Here is a 24,931-nt window from a genome sequence, read left to right as displayed (position 1 = left end):
TACATGTCTCCTTGATTTTTCTTTTTTTCTCCTTGATGCTGATTAATCGCAGTGTGCACATGCATGAAATGCATGCACCTGAAACATGAAATTTGTGTCGTCTGTACATGTGCGCACCTGTAGGTACCTTCAGGCTTTGTAAGAGCTGGCTATTTGGAGGAAGGTTTGCGCCTGGCTGAGCCAGGCCGAGCCAAGCCAAGAGGATGGGCACAAAGAGGCGGGTGTTGAGCCCTGAGGCAGCAGTGCTGTGCCAGGCTGGCAGGGTGATGTCTGATGCTGTGCCAAAACTCTGCCCAGGTGGTAGAAGAGCAACACAGGCTGGTCTGTTTCTGTGCCAATTCCTCACCCACCCCCTGCTCAGACCGCCGTCTTTTCAGTCTCTGTATTTACATGCTCCGACAGCGTTTCTGCTCAAGCTTCTCTTTTCTTTCTTGACTTTTCTGCACGTTTTACTAGAATTGACAACTAAACTGAAGGTGGATGTGGCTTTTCCTGGGCAGTTGATCATTGCATTTATTTTACTGGTGCAAAACACGGGGTGAATTAGTTGTTGAACATGGTTTTTAAAATCACCAATGGATATCAAACAGAAACACTTTGGTCTTGTCACTTTTTTTCCTTTTTTTTTTTTGTTTGTTTTTGTTATAAATTCAGAACCTTCAGGTGCAGAAGCTCCCCTGAAGCGACGGGATGTTCCAGCAGAGCATGCAGAGTTTAGTGCTTTGAAGGAGGAAGGTGAGCGTGAGTTGCTCCTGGTTCTGTTCCTGTGTGGGTATACGAGAAGGGTCAGGTTGGCCCCCACAGGCAAGGAGGACTTGGCCTGCGGCTGAACCTCACACTTCAACAGCTGGTGTTGACCTGAACTGTGCCCCTTAAGGGTCACATCCTCCTCCTCCTCCACACACACCAGGAGACCACAAACTCCCCCATCTCTGCACATTTTTATAGAAAAAAACCACAGACACCTGGAGAGGAAAAGCCATTTGTACGTTGTCTGATGAAAGTACACAGACAGATGAAAGAAAAAATACAAGAGTTATTTCTTTAGGATTTATTTCACCTGTGTGGTGAATAGAAAAATAGGATGAAGACAAAACTTTGAAGGGAAATCTAGACCATTTTTAATTCATTGCTTATGTAGTTTAAAGAAAAAAATCTATAACAAATTCAAAACATTTGCATTAAGAGCTTTGTGCCTTTTCTTTTCCCTGCAACCAAGAGAAAACAAAGTGAAAGTATCTTTGGAATCGAGTTAAGGGCTAAATTCAATACATATCATAATCTGCTTTATCTACTACATCAAAAGTCCTATAAATATTTTTGTCCTCATATTTATATGCTGGAGTAGCATTTGAGATTGAAGCGTCTTCTTTTTAATATTACACTTTTTTAAAAAATTATGAACAAAAGTACCACCAAAGTTCAGCAAGTCACATTTTTCAGTAAAGAAATCCTTATTCGTGCAACTACATTAAACAAAAAGTGAACGTACCACGTATGTAACCATCAGAATATTTTCATCTTAAGCGTGATTCTGTACAATTTAGCATGTTTGCCCTACCTCCCACAGTAGTCAACACAAGTATACAATGAGAAGCCCCCCCCCCCCCCCCCCCCCCATTTCTGATAGTTGTACAGCTTTTTGTATGTCAGTAAATGACCACTCTACCTGTGTCATCTCAAATACGAGTCCATTGTGTGAGGCACTAGCCTGTCATTTCCCTGTTGGACCAGTCTTTCTCTGAAACCATTAATGCAAAAAGAAACGGACACATTGTGAAACATGGTTCCAATTCCACACATCCGGTCATCTTTGGTATCAGGACAGTGGAATGCATAGTTGCAGTGATATAAGAAAGAGCTGGTCAGATCTAGTGCTGCTCAGCATGTTTTTCAACTCCAGCTTGTATAAAGACAGCGCCACGCTACCGTTTGGTCTTGGGGAAATAGTCGAGAAGAAGGAAGGGAGGGAAAGAAAAGAGGGGAGAGGCGTCCCTCTTTAATGTCTAGGCTCTGTAGGGCTTGTGGTGAGCACAGTTAGAGATGGAGACGAGAGAAAGAAAGTAATTGAGAAGAGTTTCCTCCTGCCTAGGAAGGAAAGAAGAGTTTCCGCCAGCGTCTCTCTGACTTGCAAGAATGTTGCATTTGTGGCAGGACTCTGTTCCTTTTTTTTGGCAGGCAGTCTGTGACCAGCTGTCTCCTCCTTTTTCTCCTTCTCTGTTCTTTTATCAGTTCACGGTTCTCCCTTCCAACTCAGTTTCTTTGGATTCTGCTCAGCTCCAGCTACTGCAGAGACTGTCCAATAGTTTCTTATTCCAGTCCAATATTTTCTCTTAAATTTAAAATTAAAGTTCTCAAGGTGAGGAAGGGTTTTCAAGTGACCCTTCTTAGGCCCATGGATGACACAGGTCTGCCCCTCTCACCCCCCAGCGCACTGTTCACTCCTATGAGGGAGTTTTGGCCTCGTATCTTCCCACCACTGCAGAGCCATTACCATTTTCCTGTTTGGGGGAGGAGCATCCTGGGGTGGGGCCACTATATGGAGAGGAGCTGCTGCTGGTGGAAGTGGGTCGATGCAGGAGAGACAGAGAGAGGGGCAGGGGGTCTCGATCCCGCTCGGGAGGGCGCAGGCCAGCAGAAGGTGTAAACGGGAATGCCAGTGGAAATCCTGTCATGTAGAAAAGCCTGCCAACACGACGTGCCACCTGAGGACATGAGAAGAAACCATATGACTGTCAAGACAGCCTGTTGAGCTTTGTGTAGCAGGCTAATGTGTAACTGTATTTCAGAGAGAGAAGAAGAGAAGCTGTAGTCTGTGGGGGCAGGCTAGTTTAGGGGAATCAGCTATGCTACACTATGCTAGTAGATTGCACTTGTCCTAAGGACAGAAACACACATTCAAACACACACAGCTCCACTCAGTCACACAAAAACACACACAGGTCTGCAGTGTGTGTACCTGTGAGCGGATCTTGAGCGCAGGCCCCAGCTTTAGTCCCATGGTGTTGAGCAGGTGCTCCTCAGTGAGCATCGGTAATGTCTCTCCATCAATGGCCTGCTCCCGAAACACCTGGCAGAGACACAGCCGCTTCAGCTACAGCCCCAACACACACACACACACACACACTCACTGACTACAAAACAGTGTCTCGATTCCAAAAATGTGAATCCCCATCAGTGTTTTACCTTATGCATGATCCAAGTGTGGGCTAATAACTGTCCACACTGGCTTTGGAGAAGATTATTTATTCTGTTTTATTTAATATAAAGCTAATTGGAGGGAATTTCACCCTGGGAAGGGTTCCTTTTAAAAAAATATAAACGCATAAAAAGTCTAAATCGATGACAATTTAAGCTTTAATAGCGTCTACTGAACCAGTCAAATCAAACTTAACTTAAAACAGGGACTTTATTTAGTCCCATATACTGTAAACATTCCTCTCTCAGTAGCAACAATTTTATATTTGTTTGGATATAAAATAGATTGACTTTACCCAAATGTTGACTAGTTCATTCTGATCAATGGCTTTACATATTTCATTCACACAAGCTATACATGTACACTTGCATGCATTGCTAACTCGCACTCATTCACACAAAGCTCACAAATATGGCTGAAACTCTGAATGTGACCATTCGTCCATCCACACACGTTCACATTAAAATCTCACGTGATAACTTTAGTTTTAGTTCTTCTATCTAAACATAATTATGCCCCCTAAACAATACAGTTGTTTTTGAGTATACAACATTTCTTTGTCACTACTCCTCTTCTATGATTAATTGTCAGCCTGCCCCTGGTCTTCATCCCCTTCTCTCTCTGTCCTCCCTCTCCCGGTTCTCTCACCTGTGTGTATTCCGCACATCCAGCCAGGCTGCTTATGAAGCCGCACACATCCTCCACACTCCACTTGCTGATGTCCTCCACAGGGTTGGCTGTGGCTGAGTCCTCCCCATCCATGAAAAGACCTCCCAAAGAGCCTGAAAAAGCAGCCGTGGGTAAAAGTGATGTCAATAAATAAATGGTGGGTACAAAGCCTCGTAGTGTTTTAACTTTTTCTTTGGAGCTGCTTCATAGAAAACATCAAATCGTGTTTAGCTGTGGGGAGTTTGAATTAAAATATTAATGAGATGAACAGGAGGATGTAGAAGTACATTATTTGATACTGATTCATGAAAGATCAATAAATCAGTGTTTTTAGTAACTGCTTAGGACATGCTGGTTAATCAGAGCTGTGAAAGGAAACCCTGCAACATATCAGTCTGAGATGAAATAAGTGGATAGTTGGAAGTATTTTGTTCCCTAAATAATTTACTATTTATTAACAATTAACTATTACAAACATTCATGGAATGATATCTTTTTATTTACAGGGAAATTAATGGTTGATTTAATTCTAATCTTCTGTCATTATCTTGCTCATGGTGAATGTTTTCTTATGCTTTGCACAAAGCTTAGCTAATCTTCTAAATGAAGCTGCATTAGACCATGACTGTCCTCAAAGTAAAGGATGCATCCTGGATATGATGGAGTATTTGAAATTTGCATCCTTCTTAGGCAAGGTAAACGTCATTCCTTGATTTTAGAAAACAAATGTGCTACTGCAACAGTCCTCCCTGCTGTAAGTAAGCAATGGGAGCAGTCCTCCCATTACTTACACCCTCCACACAGCAGATGAAAACGGACATAACTGGATTTTTTTTTTTTTGTGCATTCCAGAAACACGGCCATTAAGGACTCTTCTTTGTCTTTAAGCAATGCACCGCATATAGACAAGTCTGTGTACTGTGTGTGTGTGAGTGAACAACCCCCTCCATCCTGCCTTCGTGGCTATGCTGCTGGTAGTGTGCCTTTGGGTCACACTGGGGTCAGAGGCAGGGCCCCTAACAAGGAGAGGTCTCCACACTAGAGACACGCATACAAAGTGACGCTAATGGGTTTCACATGTCAGTTCTAAGCTGTGTGTGTGTGTTTGAGTGTCTCACCCGTGTGAAAGTAAGGGCTGGCGTAGGGGAATCCAAAGGGCAGTGACTGGGCGTGAAGAGCAGGCAGCGGAGGGATGAACCCTGGCGGAAGGTGGTATTTGAGATCAGCCTTGCCCATTCCAGGGGTGAAAAGGTGGCGACTGGGTGACTCTGTACCTGCTGAACTACAAGGAGCGCTCAGTCTGCCTGAGCTCTCTCCTGTCTCCTTGGCACCATCACATCCTCCTTTGCTCCCAGTCTCTTTGCCCCTGCTTCTCTCCCTGTCCCTGTGTTTACTGCTTGTCTTTGCACGGGCGCCCTCCCGTCTGTCTTCGCAAGTCTCTGTCTCACTGTCTGAGTTCTTCATCTCCTCGTCGTGCACCTCCACATCTCCCTCCCTTCCTCTGTCCTCTCTCCCTCCTCTGTGATCCCCAGCACGGAGCTGTGTCTGGGGTTCCCTGCGAGCAGCTTTTCTAGATTCACCGTCTGGTCCAGCAGTGGAGCTCTGCACCTGGGTATCTTTGGGTGTGGAGGGCGCCACTGATTGTTGCTGCTGCTGGTTGAGGGCTAAGAGGGGTGTGGCAGCCCCATGGCGAAGCACCAACATTGCATTTGAGCGGCGGGCCAGTTCCTCACGAAGAGGATGTCCCTCTGGGATGTCGTGGAGACTTCGCAGGGCTGGATGGTCAGGGGGCAGGCCAGGAGGCAGAGCCCCCAGAGGGTCTGAGCCCAGGAGACGCTGCTGCTGCTGTCGGTGGTGGAGAGTCTCCAACTCCTTCTGTCTCAGCAGCTCTGCGGACATCTCAAGTCTGAGGCAGTGAAACATACAAGTACTTTAACAATGAAGGCCATATGTTAACAAGATGCTGCTGAGTTTCCCCCATACCCTAATCTACTCTTGTTCTACTTGATAAGTTTAGCTGTTTATAATTTGCTCATTATTAAATACTGCAATACACACCTAGCCAGATTCTGCTTCCTCAAGAGCTCCTGTTGTCGGGCAATGAGCTCGGCTTGAGCTGGTTGGAGGAAACCATAACCTGTTAAAAAAAAAACACACCAGTGACATGTAGTCCCACAATGTGAGAAAATGAGTGGTGGAAAGTATAAGTAGACTTTATCAAGTACTTGAGCTTTACACTTAAAACAGCTTCTCAGAGGGAAGAAAACTATTATTTCTACTGCAGAACAACTACTTGACATTTTGTATGTTTTTTTTTCTTTAAAGACTTTTTTTTATACAAATACATTTTTATGTTAGAATTCACACAATATTTTATCTTGCTGTATTCGTGCTGTTACTTACATAAATAAGCTTAATTACGTCATTGCTGCCGGAAATGAAGGAAATGATGCACCTCTGTGAGCAAATGTGTGAAAAAGTAACCAAAATACTATGCTGGTGCATGGTGGGAAAATACATCTCAGTTTGCCAGAATATACTTTTAAAAATTGGGACCATGAGATTACAACCCCATTTTTTTATAATTTAAATATTTATAAAGAAATATTTTTATTTGACAAAGAGCTACTGGCTGCTTCTTAGCTGATAATTCATTAAATCCTTATTATTAATGAAGACTCACCTGGGGCCTGGCAAAGAGCAGAGGGCATGCCCAAGAATGGAGGCCGCAGGTGAGGTCCTAAGGCAATGTGAGGAGCAGTTGGCGGAGAAAGGAGGGGTGGAGGATGGGTCAGTTCTCTGAGGATACAAAAATAAACAAGACAACAGTAAAAACTTGGGCTTTGGTTGTTAACACAAAAAATTACTCACTATGTGGAATAGTTTCTCCACAAGATAGTTTTTTGTTCTCAGCACATCTCAGCTATATCTCTGTGTGTTGACTGCAACACCAATGTATGCAGTGTATTTTTATCATTGGTGCTCTGGAGGCCCCCATGTCGCCCCAGCGCCTCATCAGTCTTGTCACGCTGCAGCAAGCGCCGCTGGCCATTGCTGTACCCTGGACTGCAGCCTTTCCTTCCCCTGTCGCCTCTCTCTCTTTTTCTCTCACTCTCTCTCACACACACACACACACACACACACACACACAATCCCAGACCCACACACATAATGAGGGCTGAATGCACAATGCCAGTGTGTCATGCTCCGACAGCTGGGGCGGCCCCTGCGTCTTGACCGGGGCCATGGGCTGAAGGACCTTCTAATTAACACTCATCCCTCCTCTCTTCTGTCCATCTCCCTCCCGCTCACCCTCTCAGCTGTATTGAAAAGATGGAGCATCCTGCAACCTCTGCTTCTCAAAGGGCCTCTCCATTATTGGCTCCATCTTTTGTCCTCCTCGAGGGGGAAAGGTGCCTCTCACCTTTCTCTTTGTCTTTCTGTCTTAACCATTTTTTTGTGTTCTTTACTCCCATCTCTATACTTCTTTGTGACCTCTGAAAAACTCTGTCGTGGTTACTGATTTTTTTTCTCCCCCTACACTATTATTTCTTTTGCCTTCAAGTGTTTTTCAGCCCCTTCTTCATCTCGTCATCCTGTCTTTTTACCCCATCCTTACATTGCCTCTGTAAGGGCGAACTAACCCTTCCTCCTCTCATTCTCTTAGCTTCATGCACAATGTGAGGGGGTCAAGATGTCACTAGAGTGAGGCATATGCACCTTTATCCCCTGCAGGTGTCAAAGTTTGTGAAGTTTTGAGCCAGGAGTGGATGATGATGCTGTCTGCCTCCTGTCCACAGCTGTCCTGAGGGTTCCCCCTCTAGCTCTCTACTCTGGCCTCTCCTGTTTCTCTCCCCACCCGCTCTGCTGCTGCTTTCACACCAATCAGAGCTCAGGCTGTGTGTGACTGCCGCCGCACAAAAGAAAACACAAGGAAACAAGCTGAGGAAAACAAAGTCAAAACCAACACTGGGACGCGTGCAACCGCAAATATTGTTTTGCAACTGTGTTCAAATTAGCTAGCGCCTGCATGTCTCCCACTTCTCTAACCGGAGAGGGAGACAGAGAAACTGCAAAGAGGGAGGGCACATGTACAAGAGCAGGGAGATGAGATGGGGGGCTGTGGAGCCAGAACTGAGAGGGTGATCGTTTGTGTGCGTCTGTGTGTGCAATCATCGATCGCCTCCGCAGCTGAAATGTTAATACTAATCGTATAACCGCTCTCTCCGGCGGTGCCTTGCACTCCAGTGGCAGCTCCAATTAATCTTGGGTGAGGGCTGTGGCGCGTGACCCTGGAGCCACTAGCTGGGGCCCCGCTAGCCGCTGCTTATGTAATTACACCACCTAGTGTGTAATCACCTGGCCTAATCCCTCAGGGCTAGCAATTAGCTTTGCGACGCACAGTTCCACCAGGATACGCTACTGCGTCCGCAAAACTCCCATCCACCCCCAGCGTTGCTCTTGCATGCCAAACTCCCAACACAACACGCTCCCCCTCCCTACCCTTTCTGATATTCGCTCTTTCTTCCCTCTCCCTGCACCGCCTTGCCTAGCGTTAGCCCGCAGATGAATAACGGTCAATTAAAGCTGCATGACTGGGGCTGCCAGGCGTCTGCGCCACCATAATTAGGCCTAATCACGGGTAAGAGAGGGAGAGCAGAGAAAGAGTGTGCGTCTGACGCCCCCACCCCCCTCCTCCTCCTCCTCCTCCTCCATCTCTCTCTCTCTTTTTTATAGGAGGCAATTTTGAGGGAGGAGTTGCAGACATTTGTCGTTTTGCTCTGGGGATGTGTGTGTTGGGTGCCTGTCTATCTATCTCTGTGTCTGTGTGGTTTTCATTTTGCACTTTCTGTGCATTTTGTTGGCAAAACCACTGACAGACTATAAAAAGATGAGGCGAAAACATTCACCTCATTTTTGCATGAAACTGAAAAAAAGACAGAACCACAAATGCAAGGTGGACTCATAATCACACAAAACTCCATCACTGGATTTTGTCTCTGTGCGCCTGCAGTGAGGCCGCGGGCTCCTGGGGAATTCACTGGTGTGTGGCGACCTGTCAGAGTGGCGACAGCGGTCCCGTCCCGCAACAGCCCAGGCAGTTTGTGTGCATGTGTGTATGTGTGAGAGAGAGAGACAGGGCTGCCCCTAATGACTGAAGCGTGGGGGGGATTAGCAGCGCCGCGCGGCCGCCTTCGGCTCCCTCTCCGCAGGAACACATTTACACAGGAAGCTCATTAAAATGGATGAGGCTCCCTCCACGCTTGCTCTCTTCCTCCCTCTATCTCAGTCACTCCCTGCCCCCACTCCCCACCTCCCCTTATCTCACACTCTCTCGATCTCCTCGCTCTATTTTAGTTCATCTCTCTCTTTCTCGCCATCCCTTTTGCTTCACTTTCTTCATCCCCATTTTAAGCCTCCATATTTTCCACTTCCTCTGTCTCTTCCTTTCTCTTCCTTTTCTCCATCTCTTCCCTATCTGCCTTGCAGATGCTTGGTGAGCTTAGTGCCATTTAAGGCCAGACAAATGGAGCGCCAGGCTCTAAGCCCATCGAGCGGCCCTAATGATTTGTTTTTAACAATGGGCCCTAATGGGCCCCAAATAATCAATGATGAGGGGTCGATGGAAAGGTGAGCTGTGGAGAGAGTTAGAAGAAGAGGGGTTGAGCTTCCATCTCTTAACTAACTTCATTTTATATTGCTAGTTTTTGCTTTTACTTAAAAATGATGTTCTTTTTTGTTTTTCTACAAGTTTTGTGTATATGTGTGTGTCTTGGACACATTGGAAATTTCCTCCAGGGGGCCCAGAGCAATGCAAGCAGGGTTCAGCTAGGCTAAGTAAAAGGTATAGCTTTTGAAAATATGAGAAGACATCTTGTTCTGGTCTTGACCAGTACAATGATAGGTAATGAAGAGAGACCGCAATGTCACGTGTCTCAAAATATTAGTATCTAACAGAATGATTAGACTTCTTATTCTGAAAACAACGCAAAGCCTGTTGATTACTGAAAAAATAAACAACTGTCATAAATAGCAGAGTTGTTTTACTTAAGCAACATCCGCCTCGTCATATGCTCAACTCATTTCATACAAACTAGTGTGCAGAGTTTAATGATCTAAGTAAGCCTCACAATATAGCAGGGTAATTAACTGGTTTTAACTGAAGTAGCAGCCAATAATCTAAAGCTGACTATTTCTCTGCCAAACAATATGATTTTGCTGCACATTTCTTCTTAAGTCTTATTCTAAGTGTTTGGGTGCACATGGTAGTGGTGGTGGGATTGGGGAGGGCTTGACTGTTGTCAATATAAAGGGGGTCCTGCAGAAAAAGTTTGGGAACCACACTGGATGCTTTATGGCTGAAGAACATGGCTGATTCAGAAAAAGAAAATCAGTTAGTTTTCACATCCACTAACAAAGCAATCTGATGCAGACTAGCTGCCACAGCAAAGCGCAAAGGAGCGTAGATGACAACACATGGAGAAACTTCCTTCTGCCATATGAATGGATTTAATCTGCTATAACTTCACACATTAATCAATGTTTGCTGCACCAGTAAGTGTGTAAATGTAACCATAACGTTATGTATTACAATTTTGAGATTATTGTAATAAAGTATTTGTTAGAGATTTATTTCTGCTGTGTTTTCCCATAAAATTCTTCGTGACAATTATTTTACAGTGATGATTCAAAGTGAATTCATTTCGGTTCTTAGAATCAAGAACATTATAACCATGTAAAAAATGCAGACTTTTTTGGATTGTAGATATTTGTCTTTTTAAGGTTTAATTCCAGCAGGATTTTAGACTCGACCACTGACTGGAACTAGTCTAGCAATCGGGGAAATTATTATTGTAATTAGTCATTAGTAATTATTATAACTACTTTTCTAGCAGATGATGGGACTCTTTTGATTGTGACACTAGATTGGACTACACTGAAAAACTTCCTGTTTGATGGCTCCGTTTAGACTCTGCGTGCAAACTTTATGTTCATAATGATTTCCATCAGGTGACGAATAAAAAGAAGAATGCATATGGAAAATAAAAACTTGATGTGCAGAGGCCTCAACAAACCTCTCAACTTTTACAAACTTGGGAGCAAGGACTAATGTTACTGAAGTCTGTTGGGCAAAACAGGGATTAAGATACAGAAATGTGCCATCTATCAAATATCTTGATAACATTAGACATTTTGGAATGTGGTCAGAAGTGAAACTCTGCAACATAGACAAATTGTTTTACAACCAAACCAAGAGCAACTATTTAATCTTGTTAGGACATACTTCAAATAAAAAAGTGACTCCTGAAGCAAAGGGAAATTTAAACATGAAGTTGAGATATAGGGCCAGTAATGTTTAATGGCATGACGGTTTGGTTTTTTTCTACTGCCCTCCACAAGTTTGAAGTCATCCGCTGTCACAGTTTTCTACACACCATCATGTAATTAATGTACACATGATTGCGTACAGGTGCATCTGTGTACAGACTTAACATTATTCTTCATTTCCCTTTTTTTCTTTTCACTTTAAAATTTCACGAGTTCTTCAACATATTTGTCTTGTTTACATCTTTTTTTCCCACTTTAAAACCCATATTGATAGGGAAAGGGTTAAAGATCTCACACAGGGAGATAAGAGGGCAGAATGAGATAGAAATGGATGGATGAATGAATGGATAGCAAAGCCTGGTTAACTCTCCTAGGTCCTGTGCGGCTAATTACTCAGTGTGCTGTGGGAGAACTGCCACGGCTCACCGAGTACATTCACACTGAACCACTGGCGTCTCACGCTCGCACACACACAAATTAGCAGACATATTCACACAAACAAACTCACATTCAGTCCGCATAGATGAGCGCGCATGCAGACCGCCAGCTTGAAAAATGGAGCAAACAAACACACATGAACACTCAGCTCTCCCCCCTTCCTCACCTCAACACAAAATATATACACCCCCACTGTCTCCCAAAGCTGCATCACACAGCGCCTGACCGCTCTGCTTCCTGCTTATTTCCCCCTCCTACCCCTCACCAATCCCTCTCTGTCTCTCACACACACACACAAACACACACATACACACACCCCTGCTGCCGCACCGCCGGCCCATTATCGATCCCCCGCCTCTCCCCGCGCCACATAAATAATCGACAAGCAATTACCCGCCCACTCCCGCTGCCCCCAGCTTTGTTTGGGAGGCGCACAGGCCAGAGCTGGAGGGGTGTGGGTTGGAGTGGGGGAGGAGGAGCTGGCGTGCAGGCGTGCAACTCCACACTGGTAGCAAAGAGGTTATTGGATCTTTGGTTTAGACATGTATGTGGAAATGCACATACTCGCACACTGCAGCACATTGGGAAAAACTCAATGTGAGATCAGATCCTGCTCAGGAAGCGAGGATTGATTGAAAGAATGAAAAGAAGATTGCAGCAGTGTACTGATGCAAACTGACAGGTGATTAACTCTTTCAGTTTTTGTACAGTATGAACCTGTTTTGTTTTGTTTTTTTCTTTTTTTTTATGGTGAGCAAAGCTGGGATTGCATGCAAAGCAGGGAAGCAGCTTCACCAACTACAGTTCACCACGGCAGGTTCTTACCTGTCGGTGTAATGTGCGTCCCGATGCTGCGGCAGACCCTGCTTGCGTCTCTGGCTGGATGATGAAGAGCTGCCTGCTGTGGGCAGGTGAGCTTCTAAAGCTGCTGGATTCCTCACCACTGCAGCCAATGCTTCTTGACGAGCACGCAGCATGTCTGTATTAAGAGCAGAGAAACAGAGACACGATAAGAAATTATGGGTTTATAGTTGAGGCAAAAACAGAGAAATAACGGATTCACAGAGAAAATGCTGAGGGCAAAGTTAAAAACAAGTTTAGCCCCCATCTCCTCATGTTTGTCCTAAGATATTCACAGAGGTGGGGAACATTTATTGAAAAACATATAGCCAAATAACACATTCAACAGCTTGTTATTGGTGCACCATATCTTAGCTAGATGTGTCACAGGTCTGGTAGACTTTTAGAAATTATTAACTATGGTGACGAATGGAAGAGCTAAGAAATGCAGACAGCTCATTAAAACCCCCTTATAAGTCATTTTTTAAAAAAAGCTCTATTGGTTTCATTCAGGTATAACGCAGAAAATATTGGTCATGAATATCCTAATCCAGGTTATCTCTGTGTACATTCCCTTAATAAAGAAAAAGAAGTGACATGAGATCAGCATATAATGTTCAAACTCATTTTAAACTGTGCTGAGAAGCTGCATGCAGATGTGAGAACATACATAAATGGATCTGTGAAAATAAAAGACAAAATAATTTCTTAAGATACCAAGAAAAGTTGTTCAAAACCAATTGTGCCCACTGTGTTTTGTACAAATGAGCAAAAAGCAGGTTCTGACATCAAGAGCAGTGTTTTTACCCCCTCCACCACCACAGTCATCATGCCTTCTCCCCCCATCTCTGCCTGCCCTCATCCTCCACCTCCTGCCCTCAACCACTCGCCTCATTCCACCTCTTCCTTCCTTCATCCTCCCTTTCACCCTCATAGGAGAAGGACTCATCATTATCAGCCAGGCCAGGCCACACCAGGAGACATGTCTTCTAATGAGAGAAAAATCCATCCTGCTCTTTCTCTCCTCCCTCTCACTCCCTGCCTCAATCTATCTACCCCCCTCCCACCACCACCACACACTCCTCCGACCCTCCACCACCCTTTTTTTAATTAGACAGATCCCTCGGGAGCTAGGGGCCATTTCCGCCGCCGGTACGGGTGTGATGTGTGTTTCTGTGTGTCTGTGTGATTTAGGTGCTTGCTTGTGCGTCCCTGACTGTGTTGTGTGTGTGTGTGTGTGTTGAAGCAGTTGAGTGGGCGCCGGGGTGGGGGGGTGAAGCGACAGATATTAATGCGGCCTAGCTCCGGTGTATCGATCTGTTTGCAGCGCCAGGCCGCAGGGGACTCGGCTGGCGGCAGACAAGAGTGTGTGTGTGTGTGTGTGTGCATGGGGGGGTATAGTGGGGGGTAGGTGAGGGTGGGTTGTGAGAGATAAGAGAGGGATCAGAGGGAAATGAAGCCCCAAAGCACACACCCAAACACACAGGTTGTGTTGTGAAGTTGTGACAGGGTGGAACGGTTGACCTCTGTGTTTTCTGTGGTCACAGTCCCACCTCACCAATTATTTTGTAAGACTGGCCAAGTTTAAAGGGGCACTTTAGCAATTTTTAATATGGCACTTTCACAAAGTGTGGGTACCTCAAAGCAACAGATTTGAAAAGAATCAATGCTGCAGAGGCAAAGGCTAACTTTTGACATAAAACTTTAAAAAGAAGAGACATACAAAGCTATTTTGGAAACATGAACAAATTAGGAAAACATCTTCACCAATGTCACAACACATGCAGCATTTTTGGGACTATAAAGTGATGAACGCAGCTGGATATCCATGTAACTGTTGCCATGGTGACTCATGAAGATACTGACATTATTTAAATCTACATTGGTATTGGTGAATGAGCTTTTTTTTTAAGTTTTTATATTTCACAATTTTTGATGATTCAAGTGTTACAAATTTAGTGTTTGGCTGTGGTTCATAAAGGCTTCACATGTTGTGAAATTGGTAAATATTTGTGTGTTTTGTCCATTTTATGTGTATCCGTCTAGGTTGCAGGGCACTAATTTATAAGGACCAGTGTAGCACAGCCCTCCTATATTTTAGTTTACAATATAGTACAATTTATACTACATCCTTAGTCGTGGTACTCTCTCTCTGACAGAGCTTTAACCATGAAATCCTGTGACTCATTCCTTTCATCCAAATTGACATTATCAACAAACCAAATATTTTTTATCATTTAATTTTTGATCATATTTTCTTTTTTAAATAAAATAATTAAGTGCTGTTTCAATGGTTGGTCAAAGTCTAAAAATAAAAAGTAAACTTTAAACACTTGCATACAATCAAATACCTGATGTTTGTTTTTTTTATAATTCAGTGTGTGTATAATAGTGTTAATTTATTATTTATTTTCATTAATAGTTTCTATGACTTAATTTGTATTTAGAGTAGGCTGTAAATGCAGAAATTCGTGTACACGAAACTTGTTTTAAATTGTGAATGTCACAGTAAAACAAGGATTCGACAAGTAAAACAGGTGAAGTTCTTTAAATCAAAACGATACCTGTAAAACTAATTTCTCTCCTTTTAATTCCTCCATCTCTCTAGTTATTCCTCTCATTATTCACTCAGCCCGAGCTTGGAAAACCTCACAGCAGCAGTGGGTCCATATTTTGTTCCTTCCTCTCTTTACTTCTCTTTTATGTGAACTGAGAGGAGCAGGGCCACCCAGGGCTCTCCCCTTCTGTGTGTGTGTGTGTGTGTGTTTGTGTGCACGTTGCAGATAGATGGATTCAGAATTTTCCCCTCTAAAACTCTTGTCTCGTGCTGCAGCTACAGGGACATGAGGATAGTCCCTTTGACTACAAATAACAATCCTAATTAAGGATGCACAAACACTATTACACTCTCATACTTCTTACTTTGCATGAGTTATTTTAAGTTTTGGGAAGTCCCAGTTTGCCATTCGGACTCAATCCCTTTTTTTGTGCCCTCCCATTTTCTCACCATAATCATTCCTGGAATTAGGCCTAAATCCCCTTCAGTTAAGCCGGTTTTTCCTCAACACAAGAATGCAGGCGAGTGCTGCGACGATACAGCTTGGCCTGCCTGATGATGGATTTTGTGGACTAGCAGGTACATAAAAGGCAACATCCAGCTGGTGAAGTGCCGCATACACCAGAAAATTAGGTCTCTTCTTCAGAAGTGGTATTTAGCCGGTTTTCTAAACTTGCGTAGCTGTAAATATATAACAAGTCTTCCTCCCTGATATTTTTTGTCCTTTGTTTAATCATATACTTGAGTTTCCTACTTTTTTATGATGCTAAAGAGAGACTGGAGATGTTTCAGTGTGAACTAAACTTCAGCGGACAAAACAAAATGCACCTCCATCCTACTCCTCCTCTCACTTTCATCTGGATCTCTACCCCCACCTCTCATTTTCTTTCTCCTCTCCCTCAGTTTCCTTTCATCATATGGAGGACGAGGGAAAGCCCTCCTGGCCATTTCTACAACCCTGCCACCCCCCTCAACACCCCCCCACCCCCAACTCTTTTCCCAACTCTTCTTTTGCCCATCAGGTCCAGAGAGAGCCTCTCAAACAACACCTTGCACCTACATGCTTACACACGCACACACACACACATGCACATACACACTGAGATCCTCTTCACCCCCACCTCTTTGCCGCGCACACACTTTCATTTTCTGTGCCCTACACTTCAAACACATGAAAGGATGCTCTGCAGGGACCAAGGCTAAAGGGAGAGTTGGTGCTAAGGAAAGTAGGAGGAGGAGGGGGAAAGGGGGGTGAGGGTGGATGGTTGTAGAAGCTTGTGAGAGAGATGTATAGAGGAGATGAGGGGCCCAAGGGCGAAGGGATGGGAATGTCACGGGGGGGGGGGGGCTTTGGACACCAGGTCAGTGTCAAGGGGTTCTCACTGAAGAGATTCACACCAGCCTCTTTAGAGAAAAAGCACCCCCCCACCACCCTTCTCAAACCTGGTCTCATTTCCTTCACTGTGTGTGAAAGTGTCATTTTCTTAACAAGCTCCACCTGTTAACTGAAGGAAGGGAAGATGTGGAGGTAGTGCTATAACATGTTTTGCAAATAAACTTGCAGTCTGTGGATATCTGGAGGAAGCTGCTGGGTGTTGCATGGGGCTCTTCTACTACTTCTAAACATACTACATGACACTATATGTAAATCTTAGCAGGAAGTTGTCTTTAAACCTGTGACAAAAAAAAAAAGTTGTATGCATGTATTTTGATGTTCTTTTGATTTCTTGCTGCATGAAAAGTTATTTATTCAATGTATTTGTTTTCTATGACCACTTCTCTCTCTAGTTTCTTTTTTTCCCAGCCCTGTTCCTAGTGTCTCTTCACCTTTGCTTCTTTTTGTTGTGCACATAGACAGCTTTTAAATGTGGCTTGGAAGTAGAGTGTAAGCTACCATATGATTTGAAGCATGGAAGAGAAGGAGAGGAGAAAGCATGTATGTGCTGTGCCTAAAAACCAACAAGGCTTCTGGGAAAATAAGCCAGCAATCAGAGCAAGCCTTCTGTCATAAAACCTTCACATTGTACCGCATTTTGCCTGTAAATTCTGTAAGACTCAGGGAAAAGGCAATTAGAGCATTTATGGGTTTCGCCCTTAGATTTGCAGCCAGCAATTACAAATCATTACTAATCAAATAAAAATCAAAGTAGCTAAAACTACAATTCAGGCAGAGCATCGATTGGATTAATGCTACTGTGACAGAGCTCATAAGAGCTGGTAGGACTTAATCTTAACATTCTTTAGAAAAATATGAGAGAAATGTTCACATTTAATGGCAGGAAGAGCGACATGAATGTAATGCCAACTTATAAAATCCCAAATGAGGAAACTTTTCTCATTTTCTTCTCCTATCAAACTACGATTCTCAACCAAAGTCAGTAAATTTCATGTCTGCAAAAACTGAGTAAATGTGTGACACGCTGGCGGTTTCCTGGGTGTTGAGAGATTTACAGGGTTGGCAGGCAGCCAATGAGAGTTCCCGGATCAATCATGGCATTAATGCATGTGGGTGTTGTTAACAGCCGAGACTCAGGGTGGTCAGAAATCACCTGGAGTGACACTTTGACACAGGGTGGGCAAGCACTGCAAATAGAAATGTCAGCTGTCGCCATGGCAGGGTTTTTACCATGGCAGCAGGGTGGCACACCTTAACACGGTACTCTGAACACAGAGCTACGCTCTGCGGTTACAAAGCAGCTCTGCACCTAAGTGACTTGGTGACAGGTGATAGGAGAAGCTTTTTTTTACCTTCTTTTTTTTAAAGAAGCAGCTAAAGAGGTCCAAGGGACTCCTCTAATTCTCAAGTTACTTTGAAATATGATTAAATCTCAAGTTACTGTTTAAAAAAAAAACATTTTTTTCACCTAAGTATTTATGCTGTAAATTTTGTAAACATACAGATACATAGTCCACATAACACAGAGGCTTTAAACTGACCATGGCCAGGCAGACCCATACTGCTTGCTAGCTGGTAGAGGCGTTGCTGCTGCTCCTCAAAGGACCCCTGCTCGCTGAGCGCTGACATCATTCGCCTGTAATGCTCCTCAGGGCTCATGTGGCCGTGGCCGTGGCTGCCGCCTGCCTCCACTACCGGGCTCTGGGAGTTTTCTGCAAAAGTAAGGCGTGACAATCATCAGCCAAGTCTTTAGAAAATAAACACTAGCTTAACAGAGTAAAACTGTCAACTTGTTACTAGTTTAGTCTTTTAAAACACATCTCTACATTCACACTCTCCAGTAGTCTTGACTGTAAACAGCTATACAGGTGAAACTCAAAAAATCAGAATATCACACAAAACATAATTTATTTCAGTATTTCAACTTAAAAAGGTAAACTAATATATAGACTCATTATATGAAAAGAGAATTTTTTTCAAGCATTATTTTGTTTTAATTTTGATGATTATGGCTTAGAGCTTATGAAAACCCAAAAAATCAAAATCTCAGAAAATTATAATAGTGTGAAAAGGTTCAATGGTGGTTCACACTAATCAGCAAATTAAACACACCTGCAAAGGACTCCTGATTATGTAAATTATCTCTCATTGTATTTCAGTAGAATTCTCAATCATGGGCAAGGTGGTTGACCTGACAGTTGAGCAGAAAACCATCACTGACACCCTCCACAAGGAGGGAAAGCTTTAAAAGGTAACTGCAAAAGAAGTTGGATGCTCTCAAAGTGCTGCATCAAAGCACATCAATAAAAAGTTGAGTGGAAGGGAAAAGTGTGGAAGAAAAAGGTGGAACAACCAGCAGGGATGACTGCAGCCTGGAGAGGATCGTCAGGAAAAGGCCAATGAAAAATGGTGGTCCAAAGCGCTCTTTTCTGATGAGCAAATTTTGCATCTTATTTGGAAATCAAGGTCCCCGAGTCTGGAAGAAGAATGGAGAGGCAACAATCCAAGACACTTAAAGTGCAGCATGAAGTTTCCACAGTCTGTGTTGATTTGAGGAGCCGTTTCATCTGCCGGTGTCCAGAGTCAACGCAACCGTCTACCAGGATATTTTAGAGCACTTCATGCTTCCTTCAGCAGAAAAGACTTTATTTTCCAGCAGGACTTGGCACCTGCCCACACTGCCAAGAGAACCAAAACCTGGTTCAATGACCAAGAGATTACTGTGTTTGATTGGCCAGCAAACTCTCTCTACCTGAACCCCATAGAAAATCTACGGGGCATTGCTAAGAGAAAGATGAGACAAATGAGACCGAGCAATGCAGAAGAGTTGAAGGTTGCTATTGAAGTATCCTGGTCCTCCATTACACCCCAGCAGAGCCACAGGCTGAAAACATCCATGTCACACAGCATTGAGGCAGTAATTTATGCGTAAGTACTGAGTTCATATGCATGAGATGGTCAAAATTTGTGTATTCAAAATAATTTTTTTTATATTAATTTCATGTAATGTATTATGAGTATATATAATATATTAGTTTCCCTTTTTAAGTTGAATTACTGAAATAAATTAAGTTTTGCGCAATATTCTAATTTTTTGAGTTTCACCTGTACAAAGCTTTAAACCATCAGTAGTTCAAAATGACTGCCAGCGACCACAGTTCTGTTGTTGAAGAACTAAATATTAGGATTTAAAAGCATCACAAAACATAGATTATATAGACTTATTGTTGTGGCAAACCTTGACATCATGCCAAAGAAGGGATGGGACTCCTGGAATACCAGTATGATGCTAGGGGCTGTTCTGAATTAGAACAAACTAATAATGAAATATTATAATTTTTATAAACATATATTGCGATTGGAAAAATTAAAAGTATTAAAAGAAAATTACTTGACTGGATCTACTCAGAATAGATGAATCACTCCGGGGGGGAGTGCAGAGAAACAAAAATTAAACATTTTTGAAATGCTGAACGAGAGTTTTGTTATTTATGTGACTTAAGTGTTTTTTTTTTTTTTTTTTGTTAAGATCACATTGGTTAATTCTATGTGAAGCTATAAATTATATCAGACTCTAATAGATTAGTCATGAACAATGAGAATGTATCATTGCAAAACACAGCATTATGCAACCTTGATCCAACTTTCTTTAACTGTGGGCTCTTGCATTCCCTTATCCCCTTCAATTCCACCAGGAACCATGGATTTCAAACTCAGTTTATTTTGATCCATCAAAGTAACCCTGATCAGGAAGTAGTAGTTTTGAAAGTCACTGGTACTTTCAGGGTGAAGTTTGTAGTTCTAAACATTTTTGGTTTGGCATTGTGTGTCTTTGTCGTTTATAAAGTCAAAGTATAAAGTTCAAACTTTTTCATTAATGTGTGTTTCAGTTATTATAGTCTCTGTTCTGTGTCTACTGCAGCTCAGATTTCAAGGCTAATTTGCCTAATCTTCCTGGGATTAGTGGAAATGCAGACAGTTTAAGCAAATTTTTTCAGTTCCCTGGAAAAAGTCCCTGGGGCTAACGGTACCATTTACCTTGTGGTGGAAATACAAAGAGTCATTTTGCAGTACTTGCAGATTAATTCCTCTGCAAAAAATCTATACTAAACAACTTTATTAAAAAAAATCTGAGATGAGGTAATATTTAATTTTAGGATAAAAATCCCATCTTTTGCAAAATCTTGTCTTAAAACTACATAGAGACGCGTTACACATGAAACAAGAAAATACAAAAAATGCATTTTATACTCCACAGTCTAAGACTATTGAAACTAACATTGACTTCGACCTACAACATTTCTCTGGCATCAATCTCTGCACAGATTATTCATTAAGAAAATGGAAGCCTCTTCACATGAAGTTATACACGTGCAGCCATGCAATGTTAATGTTAAGAGCCTGACCCTGTCATGAACTCTGAATTCCTCTGACGCAAAGCGCAGCACTTTCTGTAATAACAGTGCTATCCTGTACTTTGACTGTATTTAATGAAGAGTAGAAAAATAAAAACAAAGGGGTAAAATGTGTGTACACAGTATGTGTGTTGCATTCATGTGGTGTTTAAATGATGTGGTGTGTGATATCTATCTAGCTGTCAGTCCCCATCCTTAATCTCTTCCTCTGACCTCCCTTCTCCCCCTTTCTGTCAATAGTAACATGATCTAAGGTAAGGGTGGTGGGGGATATATTGGGAGCTGGTTCAGGAGTTTGAAGAGGGAGATAGAGGATGAGGTGGAGGAGGGAGAAACAGAGGAAAGCAGGGGTTATTTTTACCACCTCCTCCTTATTGAAACCTGAGTCTGGCCCCGGGCAGGCGAGCAGGAGTGGCGCTGAGGAGCGGAGGTGGGGTGGAGGTGGTAAGGGAGGAAGCAAATAGCAAGCATCTCTGTCTCCGCCGCCGAGCTCCTGCTAATCCACCCAAGGTCCTAAAGTGTATGTGTTTGTGTGTGTGTATGTGTGTGCAACCAGTCAGTGCTTGTCTAAAGTTTTCCTGTTCTCTAAACACAGCAGTTGGTGCCGATTTTGCAGCTGAAAGCAAAACCAACATCAGTTAAACAGCGGCATCCAATCTCTCTGGCTCCATCCAAACACTACTCTCGCAGGCTCTCTTATAGTTTATTTCTCCACCTGTATTAGTCATTACAGGAGAGTGGCTGTCGCCAGACTACAAGAAGACGTAACCAGCACAGATAACACATAAACGTAAACACACACACAGGTGCCGAGTCAGGCCTTGGGTGTGGACAGAGCTCAAGGTTAAGACACAGGATCAGCAGTGTTTTGAAATGGCTTTTCTGTGAGCAGCATGCTGCACACACACAAACCCACAACGTCTTCTTAAACACTGCTCCTAATGTAAATATACATCCACAGAGGAATATATGCAAAGTATATAGAGTGGGTGCTTCATTTAAAAGCAAATTCCAAATGAAATCACACAGCCTAGTTGCCTACTGGCTTTAAAAGGAAGCTCAAGCAGAGTATACAAGCAGATACGCACACACTCTTCTAAACACACAGGCTCCCTCTCAACCAATAACAAACCCATGCATTTTTTAGACGCTGGATTGTGTCTAAGTAAAACGATAATGGTCAGGAGTGAGTGCTTCTATACACAGAGAAAGAGAAGGAAGCTCCAGGCAGGGCTGCTTCCGGTCACAGGTCATCCATGGGGCAAAGGTCAGAACAGGGGTCATGCTGAACTCTATGCAAAATGGAACCGTCATCACATTACATTTTATAAGATTATAAGATGTGTGTGGACGTTCATGCTGTTTGCAGAGATAGGACTGGTTGTGTGGTGAGCTGCTGTAGGTTTTGCCTGCTATATAATGCATCATTAAGGAAGTCTTCCTCAGGAGCCCAAAGGGACAGACTCAATGGCGATGCCGGCCCCATGTCAGGCGCTCGGTTTCACACCACACAAGGGAGAAATGAATAATAGAGAACAGCGGTGGGATTGCAGCGCTACACAGGGGCGATGTTTTGCCACGTTATGCTTCTTGTCAAGGTTTGCCATAATTGAACCTACTGTAGTGGTTATATTTACAAAAGCATCCATAAAAATGTAAGTCTTTTCATAAAAAGACGTAATATGTAATACTACCTAAGACGTAATACTACTTGGCACTATTTATCTTTGAAAGAAAGTTTAAATGAGAGCTCTTCAAACTTTTTACAAGTGTTTTTTATGTAAAAACCTTTCCATGTTTTGTGTAATTTGTATGTAAGTAAAAAAAAAAACTTGTAGCCTTTGCATGTTTCTGCCTTCTTTCTGAACAGGAAGTGGATCAACCAATCACAATGCTTGACGAGCAGCTCTGCACAAGGTTACTCTGTGAGGTTCAGCGCAGGTGTGCAGATATGTTTTGAGCATCTTTGGACGAGATGCATTTTCTATATTTTCTATTATTTCAGTACCATGGTCATCATGGCAATTTGAACCAATTTTATCTCTGAAGAAGCAAACTGTGTATGTAACAACATACAAGCACTAGTCAGTCTTACCTTTTGGAGATACACTGCGTGATTTCTTGCTGTCAGAGGGACACTCGCTGCTGCTGTTTGGAGAGAAGCTTCTCCTTTTGCCTAGAAGGTCATCTGTAAATGTACAAACACAGGGAGAAAGATCTTTCAGAAAAAAAGACCAAATAGAGGGTTTGATATTCCCACCCTGCTCTTTTTGTACCTGTATACACGGCTGTTGCTTTAGAAATGCAAAGGAGAAAGTGATAGTTGGAGAGAAAGAAAAATAGAGCAAGTGAAGCAAGCCACGGGCATCTGGAGATGTGCCTGTTCTGTCAGCAATGAGGAGGAAGCCTGCACCACTGTGGATGACAGACCTGCCCATTTAATTCACATGTGTGTTTGTCTGTTTGAGGCGGGGAGATGGGCTCTGTCTCCCTGTGTTTCCTCCAATGTCTCTATCCAGTCTGTCCTCAAGTGTTATCACCGATCTCTGTCTCTTTTTCTCCTCTTTTTCCAGGTTTTCAGCCTAAAACTGAACTAAAGCACAAGACAGCATCTTTTTTTTCTGCTTGATATTTTTCTATAAGCAGACTTCATGGCTACATTGTGTGTTTTTTTAGTTTTTTCTTGTCCTCCCCTAATAAACACTAATTTCTCCATCTGCTCCCGACTCCCTCTGCTCTCACCTTGATGTGTTTGAGCCCTTCTCCCATCAGGAGCTCTCCTCTCTCCTGCCATTAACACCCTCCTTCTCTTCCTCCCTGTTGTCCCCCTGCCTCCACCTCTGCCACCAAAGAGGAGCATCTAGTGTACAATTACAGAGAGCCCCCAACTGCAGCCCCCCCACCTCTCATCTCTCTCTTCCTTCCCACCCCTCCACCTTGCCTCCACCCCTTCAAACACGCCTCAAATCAATACAGGCCTAATCAGCAAAGGGAGGGGATGCAGAGCGCATCATGCTGGCAGGAAGGAAAGAGCTGTTTGTCATTGCTCCATCTATCTCTTCTTATTTCTGTCTTACACACTTCTGATTTTCTCCAGCTCTTCTGTTTCTCCCTGCACATAAACAGCCAACCCACAATAGCAACTGTTTCTCTTCTTTCTCACTTCTCAATGCATATTTTTAGGGATGGGGGAGTTTTTTTTCCAGCCTCAAGAAGAACAGTTCCTCTCTTGCTCACTCTCCTTTTCAACAAAGCAATTTTTCATCATTTACACAGCATGTGTAAACAGCACAAAGAAAGAAATGAAAAGATGGTTAAAAAAAAGTTTGGCGTTTTTTGTCATGTGTCCAACTCTGGCATCTGCTCTTTAACCCTCAACCTATCAGTCTTGATGACAGATGGCGTGAAACTTAGATTAACAGAAGTGCATCTTGGGTTTAATTGCCGAATGTGTTCAGGGGCTTTACAATATGTTCACAGCTCTTACTTCTACCAAAACAAGACAGCAATATTCATGTATAAGGCTGAAGCAGGAACATTATAAGGACTTCTTGGATTTTGGTCGAAAGCAAGAATGCAGTGTCAGCACTCTAACATTTTGCGGTCAGGTTGTTTGGATCAGTGTTTGCTATAGACGAAAAATTAACCCAAAAAATCACTGGGATCATTGTTGGATTTGTTTCAGCATGGCATCCTCTTTAATTTTAATTGGACAATTAAATGGATTAGACAACTTATATGAACCTTCTTTATAATATCTCTGTTTACTTTCCTTGCTGTTCACCAAAACAATACCTACAAAAAGGTGCTTTGATGAGATCTCAAATAATAAACATTACTGATGAAGATAGATCATTCAAACTTCTCAGGGAGCAGGAAAAGACAAAGCGACTTAGACGAGACTCAGAGGATTCTGTTGTGCTCCTACATCAGCTTTGGTGTTACTGAGAGGCCGACTGAACCAGAAAGGAAGGGAGAAAGGAGGGAGGTTCACTAATGATCCAGTGTTTGATGTTGCCTCTAAGGTCCTAAGGAGATATACTTCCTATACCATCCAAAAGAGACAAGAGGGGCGAGGAGGGCAGGAG

The 24,931-nt window shown here is 43.1% G+C and overlaps 1 protein-coding gene across 3 annotated transcripts in view; it reads right to left on the bottom strand.

Annotated features, from left to right (window-relative positions):
* Positions 1-1,036: 1,036 nt before the first annotated feature.
* samd11 (sterile alpha motif domain containing 11) overlaps positions 1,037-24,931 on the bottom strand; it is a 51,255-nt gene continuing 27,360 nt past the window's right edge. For 2 of the 3 annotated variants that reach the window (XM_042003194.1, XM_042003196.1), the window contains exons 5-13: positions 22,939-23,031; positions 17,970-18,140; positions 12,461-12,614; positions 6,552-6,667; positions 5,927-6,005; positions 4,987-5,774; positions 3,848-3,981; positions 2,960-3,070; positions 1,037-2,705 (exon numbers count right to left, since the gene is read on the bottom strand). In XM_042003194.1, coding sequence (XP_041859128.1) covers positions 2,445-2,705; positions 2,960-3,070; positions 3,848-3,981; positions 4,987-5,774; positions 5,927-6,005; positions 6,552-6,667; positions 12,461-12,614; positions 17,970-18,140; positions 22,939-23,031 — 1,907 coding nt within the window. In that variant the 3' untranslated portion in view covers positions 1,037-2,444. The remainder of the gene's footprint in view (positions 2,706-2,959; positions 3,071-3,847; positions 3,982-4,986; positions 5,775-5,926; positions 6,006-6,551; positions 6,668-12,460; positions 12,615-17,969; positions 18,141-22,938; positions 23,032-24,931) is intronic. The other variant, XM_042003195.1, reaches the window with a different exon arrangement.

Source organism: Melanotaenia boesemani, chromosome 13, assembly GCF_017639745.1.
Source record: "Melanotaenia boesemani isolate fMelBoe1 chromosome 13, fMelBoe1.pri, whole genome shotgun sequence".
Classification (NCBI taxonomy): domain Eukaryota; kingdom Metazoa; phylum Chordata; class Actinopteri; order Atheriniformes; family Melanotaeniidae; genus Melanotaenia; species Melanotaenia boesemani.
The sequence above is the reverse complement of the archived record's forward strand: the minus strand, read 5'-3'. Positions and strand labels throughout refer to the sequence as shown.